A 13,262-nucleotide genomic window follows, 5' to 3' on the forward strand; every position below is an offset into this window, starting at 1 on the left:
TCATTGCGTGTCCGCTGGGTGTTCTTTCATCTATGAAGTGTCCTACACGATCAGCACTCAGCAGCAACCTCTCCGAAACCCCTCCACTCTTGATTGACTTCTTCTGCCTCATCTGAAATCCTTTCCAGGAGATGTGAAGCAAGAGTGGAGTAGAGGGATTGCCACCAATGACTTCACAGATGAAAGAACGCCCAGCGGACACTTAATGATTGAATAGAATAAGATCATTTTGGGGATGTTTGAACTTGTTTCCCCAGCACCTATTTAGCAGAGTTAAGAGTTTATAGGGGTTAAATTTGATGACAGATTCCCTTTAAGTCATCAAGAAAAAATTTAGATTATTCCAGGTAGTCACCAGGGACAGAACACAACGTAACTGTTAGGGTATGTTCACACAGCTTATTTTCGGCCATTTTTCGGACCGAAAAATCGGAAGCAGCTTTCCCTTGAAAGCAGCTCCGTATTTTCAGAAATTTTTTAGTGAGCGTGTGAACATACCCTTATTGATACAGATACATGTTTTAAGGCATGGAGTATTATAAAAGCCCTAGGTCGGTTCAATAGATATGCTGTAAGTGAATTTCTAGGTTTCATATAATTGTCTTCATCCCACAGTGCTCCTAATAAGTATATCCAAGTGCACAAATATATCAGGAGCTGCAGCGGCCTGGGAAGCAAAGCAAGCAGATCTATGTTCATGTAGCAAATTGGGATTGATATGATGTTTCCAATTCTCTGTCACTGACCTATCTATACATGTAATTCAGCAAGTTTCGGAAGCATACACATATGATAATATGGACACTGTATAGAGTACGGTATACAATATGATCTTATTGTCTCAGATGTATAGAAGCTAAATATCGACCCTTATTGAAATCTTGCTTCAGGAAAATAAACTGTTAAAGTAAAACTATATGGAAGGAATCCAAATTCGCATGAACAGGTGTCTGTAGGCCAATGAACATTATGGTTATTTTTCTTGGTCCAAAGCCCCCATTCCTTCTTTCACATAAAAGACGACTAACAGAATGAAAGACATTCTCATCTATAACCTTTCCTGCCCTGCTGGTGTGAAGCAAAACAACCTGACAGATGTGGAGGTGATATTTCATGGAATTTACAAAGTATTCAGCACTCCAAAGAATTCCACTTGCATATCATTAACACAGTCTACAGAAATACCCATGTTTGTTTTAACATACGATAAATCAGCTATCAGGATATGACCGATAGGGAGCACAGGGTCCCCTGATGCCAATTAGATGGGGAGTTGCCGCCGCTCTCTTTATTCGAGTGTATGGGATTATGGAAAGAGAAGAGCCGCTTGCATGGCCAACTCTCTATTCGGTCTTCACCCAGGGGATCCCAGTTCTGGGATAGGTGGGAAACCCCACTTATATCTGTGGATATGCCATGAATCTCTGGAGGGAAACCCCTTTTAAATATTTGGTGTTCTTATCATGAAAGACTGGCAACCATTGGTGTGATAGGTAACTTCTGGAGTCCAGTCTGGTATTGCAGGGGCTCACGTGCAGTATTTTATCAGCTACTTATTGGAGAAAAGGGCAACTAAAAACCGTGAAAATTACCCAAAATGTTCACGTCATTGGTCATGATAGTAAAAGGGGTTCTCTGGGTCTTTTATATTGATGGCGTATCCTAGGATAGGTCATCAATATGAGATTGGTGGGTGTTCAACTCCCGGTTTTCTAGCTGATCTGCTGACTGAAGGGGCGCGGCAATGAATGCCATTCATAGTTTAGCAGGCACGTCGCCGTACACATCCGTAGCAGTTGTGCCTGGGATTGCACTTCCGGTCCCATTCAAGTGGATGGAAAGAAGTTGCAATCCCAGACACAGTCGCTACGGATGTGTATGGGAAAAAAAATACTTGTTTTCCAAATATGCACCCCAAAAATTATTCCTCTAATTCTCCCATACATAGCAATGCCAAAAATGTGTACATTGTGTTAACGCAAGACGCCGATATTGCGCTTGAGAACAAAAACCCTATTTTAGTTTTAAATGTATTTTCCTCTCTTTGCTTAAGTTGTGACATATGTGTGCATGGGGGATAATCATCCAGGAAGACGCAAATGCAAGGTACGGGGTAAACAGACTAAAATTGGTGACCGGGGTTAATAAGATATAATTATTTTTTTTACGTATTTCACTGAACACTATGGATTCCACATTATCGCTATTGTATGGGTTGCAATTGTTAGGGGGATACCAAATCTGTGTGTGTTTTTACACGTTCTACGACTTATTTAACTAACTTATTTTCTGTTTCATTTATTAAACTTCATTTAATAAAATTCCCTTTAAGTGGACCTTTACTTTTAATTAATATTTTTTGTATTCATACCTTTGTATTACAATGCAATATAGCCCGTTCATAGAAAATGCCCAGGCAGCTGTCAAGCTTCCCCTAACAGGAATTATCTCAGGGCCGTCCAGGAAGACTTTGTCAGGCCGGGGGTTGTCCCATAAAACTGTCAGCCTTAGTGATCGGGGATATCGCCAGGTATGCCGATTGTTACACAAAGGCAGCTATTGACCAAAGGTTAAATCACTGAGATAGAAGTTTTCTCTGATCCTTCCAGTTGTTGGGGGATGGCAGCTGTCAATCACAGTTGCCACCGGCAGACATCATTGATCAGCCCTTGTTTGTTCCTGTCACACGGAGCTATGTATGGGGAGGAGCGGTCGTTAATTCGATAGTTCGTCCCCATACATTATTATCATGTCGGCAGTGCGTCTCCTTGTTTACACAGGGAGATGTGCTGCTGACAACGATAATATTTTACTTTTTTAAAACGATACGATCAGCGTTTGCTCATTTATCAGCTTTTACAACATTATTACAACGAGCATTATATGAACGCTAGTCTGCACGATAATCGCACAGTGTAAAACCCCCTTTAGTTGCCAGCACTGTACATCTAGGGTTAATGGGTTAATGAAGCACTCTGTGCAAAAGCGATACACTATGTTAGTCCTTGGGCAAGGGGCGGTGCATGACACAGGGAATAAGAAAAACACCAAAAAAGGAATTCCTGTGTCACGCTCCGCCCCCTCAGGCCCTGCACTAGGCATAACTCAGTGTATCGGTTTTGCCCTAAATGTTTCTTTAAAGTCAGACGGATAGAGTAGTTTCAAGACAATAATTAAAATGCACTGAAATGGATGTGCCCCAATGTCCTTCAACCCCAAATCCATACATCACTAACACGACACTGATTTAACAGTCTGGGAACTGCTGCCATGATGGGGACACATTACACATTTACATGATAGATGTTATCTTGTGCTGAGCAACAAATCTCTAAACATTTCTGTACACAAGTAATAAGGATTTATCTTACTCACCATTTCCCAATTCCCATGAAATGTTGTACTTCTTGCTGGCGCTGTATTTTAGTAAGCTGAGCACACTGGAGCTGTTCCAAGAATTATCCAAGTTTCGTCGAAGAGCATTAAGTCCAAAAATCAGATGAAGTCCAGAGCAGTCAACAAAATTATAGAGTTTGTCAAGAGACCTGGCTGGGAGGAAACAAAAAGCTCGTAATGCACACTAGTGTCTCAATAGGAAACCCAACAGCTACGTAGAAGGCATGATTAGGGGATTAAATGTATTAGCTCTGGGTTTGCTCCTGGTAAAGGTAATGTGTCATAGATGGTTTTTTTAAAATTTTCTATGTCATTATATTAAAAAATAATCCTTAAATCTTGCAGTTTTCACTCTGGCCACTGGGCCTCACAATAGACTGGTCCTTCCTGTTCTGTAGAGATCACTTCTCATATCATATCATGTCATATCATTATCATCACTTGCAAGATTACAATGACAGGTAATACCTATATATAGATAACACAGGATCCACCATTCATAATAGACTGACCCTTCCTGTTCTGTAGAGATCACTTCTCAGCAGTCATCTCATTATCCTCACAGGCAGAATTACAATGATAAGTAATACCTATATAAACACATAACAAAGGATCCACCATTCATATTAGACTGACCCTTCCTGTTCTGTACAGATCACTTCTCAGCAGTCACATTATCGTCACTGGCAGGATTACAATGACAGGTAACACCTATATATAGCTAAAACAGGATCCAACATTCATAAAAGAGTGACCCTTCCTGTTCTGTAGAGATCACTTCTCAGCAGTCACCTCATTATCAACACAGGCAGGATTACAATCATAGGTAACACCTATATATAGCTAACACAGGATCCACCACTGACAATAGGTGATGGACACAGCTTCCCTCCCTGTACAATGACCTCTGCACAGGTTAGGCTTCGTTCACATCTGCACTAGCGCCCCGTTCCGACGTTCCGTTTGAGCTTTCCATCGGAACAGAGCCCTGACAGATATAAACGGAAGCTATTGGCACCGGATCCGTCACCATTGAAATGAACGGTAATAGTCTGTCAGGGCTGCATTCTGACGGAAAGCTCAGACTGAACGTTGGGACAGAGCCCTAGCACAGATGTGAACGAAGCCTTACAGAGCATACCTCCAGACTATTATCTCCTATAGTCCATGTGACTGCTGTAAAGCATATCTCTAAATGTTGTTAATAAGGGCTCAGACGATATGGCTGCCCCCATAATCCTGTACAGAAAATAGAATTTAAAAACATAACAACAGGTTAAACAAAAATGTTTTTACTATCTGGTTTTAAAAAGTAAAAAAATATATGGGTGATAAATTCTCTTTAATGTCTTACACTTATGAGTTTATTGGGATTTGTACAATAAAATATATTCCAGTGATATCTATTTCCTTCTTCCAATCTATCTGATATTTATCGCTAGATGGATCTATCTACATGTGTATTATCTATCTTATATCTTGTTTTCTATTTCATATCTATCTAATAACTTCTCTTTATTTAATATCCATTTAGCAAATATGATAAAAAGATTGATAGATACATCCACGTATGGGTGAATAAAATACATTTTTTACTTTTGAATATCATGTGGAGTGCGGCCTATTCCTTTTGAGATAGATAGATAGATAGATAGATAGATAGATAGATAGATAGATAGATAGATAGATAGATAGATAGATAGATAGATAGATATGAGATAGATAGATAGATAGATAGATAGATAGATAGATAGATAGATAGATAGATAGATAGATAGATAGATAGATAGATAGATAGATAGATAGATAGATATGAGATAGATAGATAGATAGATATTAGATAGATAGATAGATAGATAGATAGATAGATAGATAGATAGATAGATAGATAGATAGATAGATAGATAGATAGATAGACATGAGATAGATAGATAGATAGATAGATAGATAGATAGATAGATAGATAGATAGATAGATAGATAGATAGATAGATAGATAGATAGATATGAGATAGATAGATATGAGATAGATAGACATGAGATAGATAGACATGAGATAGATAGATAGATAGATAGATAGATAGATAGATAGATAGATAGATAGATAGATAGATAGATAGATAGATAGATAGATAGATAGATAATAGACAGATAGATAGATAGATAGATAGATAGATAGATAGATAGATAGATAGATAGATAGATAGATAGATAGATATGAGATAGATAGATAGATAGATAGATAGATAGATAGATAGATAGATAGATAGATAGATAGATAGATAGATAGATAGATAGATAGATAGATATGAGATAGATAGACATGAGATAGATAGATAGATAGATAGATAGATAGATAGATAGATAGATAGATAGATAGATAGATAGATAGATAGATAGATAGATAGATAGATATGAGATAGATAGACATGAGATAGATAGATAGATAGATAGATAGATAGATAGATAGATAGATAGATAGATAGATAGATAGATAGATAGATAGATAGATAGATAGATAGATAGATAGATAGACACTTAAAAAGGTGAGATGTTACATCTTTTACTCCAACTTTTTGTTTTTTACAAATACACAAATTCTATACGGCAGCTTATAAAGAAGTGGTCATTAAAAACCAATGGATAAACGCCACAATATGCTACATTGTTCTGAGCTAATTGTTTGTGAAGTGAACATATGAAGGTCGTCAACTGGGAAAACAAGTAAAGTATTTGAAGAAAATCTAATTGGAAAAAAATTAAAGATTTAATGTACAGTTAGAAACATAATAAATTTACTTCAAAAAGTTTTAATATTCTAACAGAAATAAAACTTTATTATATAATTATGATTTTTATATATATATATATATATATAGATATACATACATACACACACACACACACACACACACACACATACACACACACACACACACACACACACACACACACATACACACACACACACACACACACACACATACACACACACAACTTTTTGAAATCCATTCAATGTACTGCACATTAAGAAGTACCGCATGAATGTTTTTACTTTTTTCTCTTTTTGAAAAATTGGATATTATTTAATGGTGTCTCATCTCCGTTATCTTTTCTCAAAAGAAATAGACTGTCATCTGGCTTCTATCTTCTCCAGACTGCTGACACCTGATACATTAAAAGACTATGTGAACATCAAAATCAGCGCTGATGCAGTCCAGCTCCCCCTTTATCACCACTTACACCATCTAAAAAGATTATGAGTGAACATAAATTATATCTATATAATACTGTAAAAATTTACACTTACTGCATATATAACCACTTTAGCTCTGAAGAGGCACCGGACTAAAGATAAATGTTCTTCATGTATTGTGGCCAGGAAGAGGGCCAGACAATGACTGGATCGTATCACACTAACATCACATCTACAGTATATGCAGCTCATGTATTGTGTGTATTATTATTTAGTGCTATATGTAACTTACGAGAGTATATGTTAACTAACGACTGATTCATTTTCATAAAATAAGTATGGAGGATTTTATAACCAGTGAATTGGGGACAACTCAAGATCAAAAAATCTGAATTAGGTTAAATGTTGACAATCCAAAAAATGTTACAAATTATAAAAACTAGTAGAGTAGTTGCTCACAGCAACCAATCAGATTCCAGCTCTCACTTTTCAGATGCCCTGGGGAAAATGAAATCAACAACCTGATTGGTTGCCATGTTAAATCCTATAATCCCGCAGTGCTGATTGAGAGAAAGATTTTATGTGAAAATTTACTTCCTGACCCCTAATATGGCAAACAGAATAAATTCCTGGGTCAACGACCCAATTCCATGAATCTAGTACATTCAAGAAAGGCATCTAGACCCATTTTAATGAATTAACCATGAAAGCATCTGGAGCTAGATAATATCTATCTATCTATCTATCTATCTATCTATCTATCTATCTATCTATCTATCTATCTATCTATCTATCTATCTATCTATCTATCTATCTATCTATCTATCTATCTATCTATCTATCTATCTATCTATCTATCTATCTATCTATCTATCTACAGAAACAAAAAAAGGATCCAGCAGCACCGATAGAAGAGTGTGGGTGCAGGCCCCAGGGAGCAGACCAAAGCTCTCAATATCTACAGCGATCAAAAAAGTAGGCAGCACACCATCGGAATCAGTGAAAAAGAGGGTACTTTATTAACCCTAAGTGCGACGTTTCAGCTCTATCCACTAGAGCTTTTCTCAAGCAAACTATCTATCTATCTATCTATCTATCTATCTATCTATCTATCTATCTATCTATCTATCTATCTATCTATCTCTCTATCTATCTACCTACCTATCTATCTATCTATCTATCTATCTATCTATCTATCTATCTATCTATCTATCTATCTATCTATCTATCTATCTATCTATCTATCTATCTATCATCTATCCATCCAACGTCGGACTGGAGTTCCTTGGGCCCACAAGAGGAGATGATTCTGAGGGCCCACCCTCCATCTATATAGAATATGTACATGTCCACTTCATAGTCCTTGTTTTTATCATTGTACACACAGGACATATTGGGTCTAATAGATAATTTAGAACAAGAAATGGACCCTGGTGTTAAGTGATTGGCTCCAAAGAGCTCCAAATGGAGTTGTCTTCTGCTGGACCTTTAAGGCCCATTATTGTGTCAGAGCCCAGGCCCACCGGAAGTTCAGTCTGACCCTGTATCTATCTATCTATCTATCTATCTATCTATCTATCTATCTATCTATCTATCTATCTATCTATCTATCTAATATCTATCTATCTATCTATCTATCTATCTATCTATCTATCTATCTATCTATCTATCTATCTATCTATCTATCTATCTATCTATCTATCTATCTATCTATCTATCATCTATCTATCTACTATCTATCTATCTAATAACTATCTATCTATCTATCTATCAACTATCTATCTATCTATCTATCTATCTATCTATCTATCTATCTATCTATCTATCTATCTATCTATCTATCTATCTATCTATCTATCTATCAACTATCTATCTATCTATCTATCTAATATCTATCTATCCATCTATCTATCTAATAACTATCTATCTAATATCTATCTATCTATCTATCTATCTATCTATCTATCTATCTATCTATCTATCTATCTATCTACTATCTATCTATCTAATATCTATCTATCTATCTATCTATCTATCTATCTATCTATCTATCTATCATCTATCTATCTATCTATCTATCTATCTATCTATCTATCTATCTATCTACTATCTATCTATCTATCTATCTATCTATCTATCTATCTATCTATCAACTATCTATCTATCTATCTAATATCTATCTATCCATCTATCTATCTAATAACTATCTATCTAATATCTATCTATCTATCTATCTATCTATCTATCTATCTATCTATCTATCTATCTATCTATCTATCTATCTATCTATCTATCTATCTATCTAATAACTATCTATCTATCTATCTATCTCTATCTATCTATCTATCTATCTATCTATCTATCTATCTATCTATCTATCTATCTATCTATCTATCTATCTATCTATCTATCTATCTATCTATCTATCTATCTATCTATCACAGTATCATGTTTTATATGTGGTTTTCTATAGGATTATATAATGTACATATAATATATATGAATTAAGATTAAACAGATGACACAACTTTTGTGTACGTGTTACATTCTGATTATTTCGATGTACAGCTAACAGAGATAAAGAAGGGCCAAAGATTTTAAGAATTCAACAAGACGTTCTCGGATTCAGGCAGGGCAGAGTAACAAGTAAAGTGTTTATTTGTCTGAGGGGATCAGAGAGTCTCATGTCTGGCAGAGACTCTTCTTGGCAGGCGGCATTTTTTATTCAGAGTTCAGCCCTGTATTCAAGACATTTCTCAAGTAGTCCATCATGATGATTGTGCTTATGCATTCTTTACTGTCATAAAGTTTTCCTGTGCCCGCCCCATTCGCCATAGTCCTGCCGTCGCCAGTAAATTCCCTGCTATAAATAGTCCCAATCACCAAATCACTTCTTTTATACTAAATCTGACCTTGAATGCTGACAAATATATGAACACGTAGAAACGTGTTCAATGTCAAAGACGATCATCAGTTTAATTACAGCTTCCAGAGCTCATTCATTAATAGCTGTGAAACCCACAGGTCAGCTGACAAATTTTATTTATTTGGGGGAATTTGGTATGAGTTGTGCTTTGGGGCGACATTTCTAAATTAAAAAGTTTTACTCCATATCCAACATAAATTGCCTGCAGAATTTTGCTCAAAAGCCTCTGAGGGATTATGCAACTTTTAATAACAAGATTCAGCGGGATACACCCCACTCTCAAACACTTACCACGCCCCCATAATGACAGCCAGAGTACCCCCATAAACAGTGCCCCAGAGCAGAGAGTGTCCCATAAACAGTACCCCAGAGAAGAGAGTGCCCCCATAAACAGTGGTAGCCATGTAGTGCACCCATAAACAGTTCTACCTAAGAGAGAGTGCTCCCAGTACCCTATGCAGAGAGTTTCCCTATACACAGTGATAACCAGAGAGAACCCCTATACACAATGACAGCCAAAAAGTACCCCCCTAAAAAGTGCCCTAAGTAATGAGAAACCCCACAGGGCTAGCCGGAGAGTGTCCCCATACAAAGTGCCAGAGAGAGAGTGCTCCCAGTACCCTATGCAGAGAGTTTCCCTATACACAGTGCTAACCAGAGAGAACCCCTATACACAATGACAGCCAAAAAGTACCCCCCTAAAAAGTGCCCTAAGTAATGAGAAACCCCACAGGGCTAGCCGGAGAGTGTCCCCATACAAAGTGCCAGAGAGAGAGTGCCCCATACACAGTGCCAGGCAGAGAGTACACCCATACATAATGCTTTCAGAGAGTGCTTCTTACACAGTGCCAGACAGATGGTGTTGCCATAGACAGTACTAGCCTGAGAGTGCCAGCCAACAAGTTAAAAAAAAAACAATACAGGAAACTGGAGATCAATTTCAATAATACCTACCTCTGGCCCTAACTATTTGTTTTCTTCCTTCATGCTAGTCTAACCAAATGCAGATATTAATATTGAGAATATGTATCAACCAATGTCATAAATATGGTTTGGAAACTATAGGCTGAGCTAAGCGTCCGTGAATGACACCCAGATATGTGCCACTATAATGAGCACATAGTAGATGCCAGTGTCCCAATTTGAATATACATTGGATAAAGAATAAGACATTTTTGTGGAGTAGAAAATGTCACCCAAGTATATACATAAATATACATAGAGGCCAGTCTATTATGAGCAACTATTAAAATGGGGTTGTCCATGATTAGAAAAAAAGTCTACTTTAGGGACTGTTGAGCTGCAATAGCAAACACATCCCATGGACAAGAGTAGCGCTGTTTTGGGAGAAATAGCAGACCCATTTTTCTAATGCCGGACAGTCCCTTTAATGCCCTTGTGAGCTCCCTTTTACTCATTCCCATGTTGTCAGGCATTGTACTGTGCATTGAGCGGGTGAGATCGACTTGATCCTTGATCCTACACATCTAACGATCCTCCGCTCAGCCCCAGTCACTAACACTTGTTGATCAGCATAGTCATTGAGTTCAGTCCTTGTTTATTGTCTTATGTTCCACCCTCTGAAAACTTTAACAACGGCATCTTTACAACAATTCAGTTTTTCTGCTGCTCACGCTTGAGCTTCACCCTCAATCATCCCGCAATCAGAGTCCGTGAGATCACATTGTTTTGATGTCTTTTTTAAACACTCTGGTAGATGGCAAAAAGGTTTACCTTTCACAAAAGCTGCATCAAAAACGCAGCATAAATAAAATAATTTAAGAAAAAAAACGTGATCACATCGTGGGAACTTTGGAAGAATTCAAAGCAAAACGGTGTGGTTTTGCCACATTTTTTCAGATGCGGTAGTGGTTTGGCTTCCAGATGTCTCACTACCTGTATGTTTGAACTTGAAATAAAACTGGCTCAGCTTCAGTCTCATGGGTCCAGTATAGAATTATATTGTGGAATTGTGGTTTGTAAACTCAGGACTCTAAAACGCCGTTGTATAGAATGTGTAAACATTTGTGTCGGAGGCATGGTCTCAAGAAATGATCATGGACAGAAACATCAAAAGGAGTTTGAAAGAGCCTCCTAGGGGGGCTGCAATCCCTCTTTTGCACGCTCCTTAGCCATAATGTTTGTCTGTTCGCCTCAAAATACCATCGTGAAATCAGCTTGAAGTTTCACGGAAGTTCTGGACCGGTTTTTTTCGGGCTAATTATATCCTTGTTCTCTCCGACACTCTACACTTTCAAGAAAGAGGTGTTGGTATGGGGTTGAGAGACGCTTCAGTTTTAAGTGGAATCAGGTGTCCTTTTCCCTTTAGGGATGTCTGGAAAATGTCAGGGTCCTCCGAGTAACAGGTACTGGCAGAATAGCAGAACGTATTTTAAGAGAACTTTGCTCCTGCTAGACTTTAAGGCTGGTAACGTTGTTATGAAAATGAATTCACAGAAAATGCAAAACTATACAGAAGAGAAACTCCGCACTCAAGACGGAACTTCAATAGTTATCAATTTTACTCCGTTTTTTTTTTTTTGCCTACAGAATGCAAGTTCATTGATATTGGTTCTTTGTATGAAATATTGAAAAAAAAATCTTCAGCTCCATGTCCCCACACCCCCATCTCTTTCTTCCTGGCTTTCCTCTTTATCCTTTCTGTTTTCTAGTCCTACTTCATCACATTCATACCCAAAAGAGTAACTTGACGCTCTTGAGCCTCAATGCAGAATCTGTAATAGGGCCCCCATCTAACATGTGCCATTTATAACACTGGTGGCTTATTTGGCAAAGGGGCATTTTGGCCCCCTCAGGCACTAGGACCCGGTTTTGACTGCTATCTCTGCACAACCTATAGTTACGCCCCCGCTTATACCAATATTCTCCTCCCCCTCACACTGTAGGTCCAGCATTGGGATGGTTATGATACATCAATATCATGAGCCTGTGATCTCAATATGTTTCACGTAGACAAGTTCCATCCTTCTTATATGATATGTAACTGTGACAAGGTTATACTTAATGTTCCTACCAGTGTGTTCTCTACTTACCTTGCTACCTTTGCTATTATGTGGTATTGTATGAGAAACACAAATATAAGAATTAAAAAATGTAATTAATTTGGATTGCCAGTAATTTTTTAATATTGTAGAGAAAAAAAATATGAAACAGCCGTATATTTAATTGAAATATATCAGTAAGTACCAAACGTTAATGTGTAACTCCACCCAAAACCTGAAGAGTATTAGGCTATGTTCACACGGGGTATTTTGCCGAGTTTTTTGACGCGGAAACCGCGTTGCAAAACTCGGCAAAAACGGCCCGAGAACGCCTCCCATTGATTTCAATGGGAGGCGTCGGCGTCTTTTTCCCGCGAGCAGTAAAACTGCCTCGCGGGAAAAAGAAGCGACATGCCCTATCTTCGGGCGCTTCCGCCTCTGACCTCCCATTGACTTCAAAGGGAGGCAGGAGAAAGCGTATTTCTCGCTGTTTTATGCCCGCGGCGCTCAATGGCCGCGGGCGAAAAACGGCGCGATAATCGCCGCGAAAATCGGCGTGCAGGGAGAGGAATATCTGCCTCAAAGTTCCAAACGGAATTTTGAGGCAGATATTCCTCCCCCAAAATACTCCGTGTGAACATAGCCTTACTGAATTGAATCCCGCTCCCTCATATCACACTCACGGCACGGCTGTGTGATGGGGTACACACACTATAGAGCTGCTTCAGCCGCGTTCCTGCGTC

The 13,262-nt window shown here is 38.0% G+C and overlaps 1 protein-coding gene across 1 annotated transcript in view; it reads right to left on the reverse strand.

The window, feature by feature from the left end:
• Positions 1–13,262, reverse strand: part of HPSE2 (heparanase 2 (inactive)) — a 219,739-nt gene that overhangs the window by 75,122 nt on the left and 131,355 nt on the right. Inside the window, exon 4 of the mRNA XM_075842712.1 lies at positions 3,376–3,549. Coding sequence (XP_075698827.1) covers positions 3,376–3,549 — 174 coding nt within the window. The remainder of the gene's footprint in view (positions 1–3,375; positions 3,550–13,262) is intronic.

The sequence above is a fragment of the Rhinoderma darwinii genome, chromosome 11 (assembly GCF_050947455.1).
Source record: "Rhinoderma darwinii isolate aRhiDar2 chromosome 11, aRhiDar2.hap1, whole genome shotgun sequence".
NCBI classification, from domain to species: domain Eukaryota; kingdom Metazoa; phylum Chordata; class Amphibia; order Anura; family Rhinodermatidae; genus Rhinoderma; species Rhinoderma darwinii.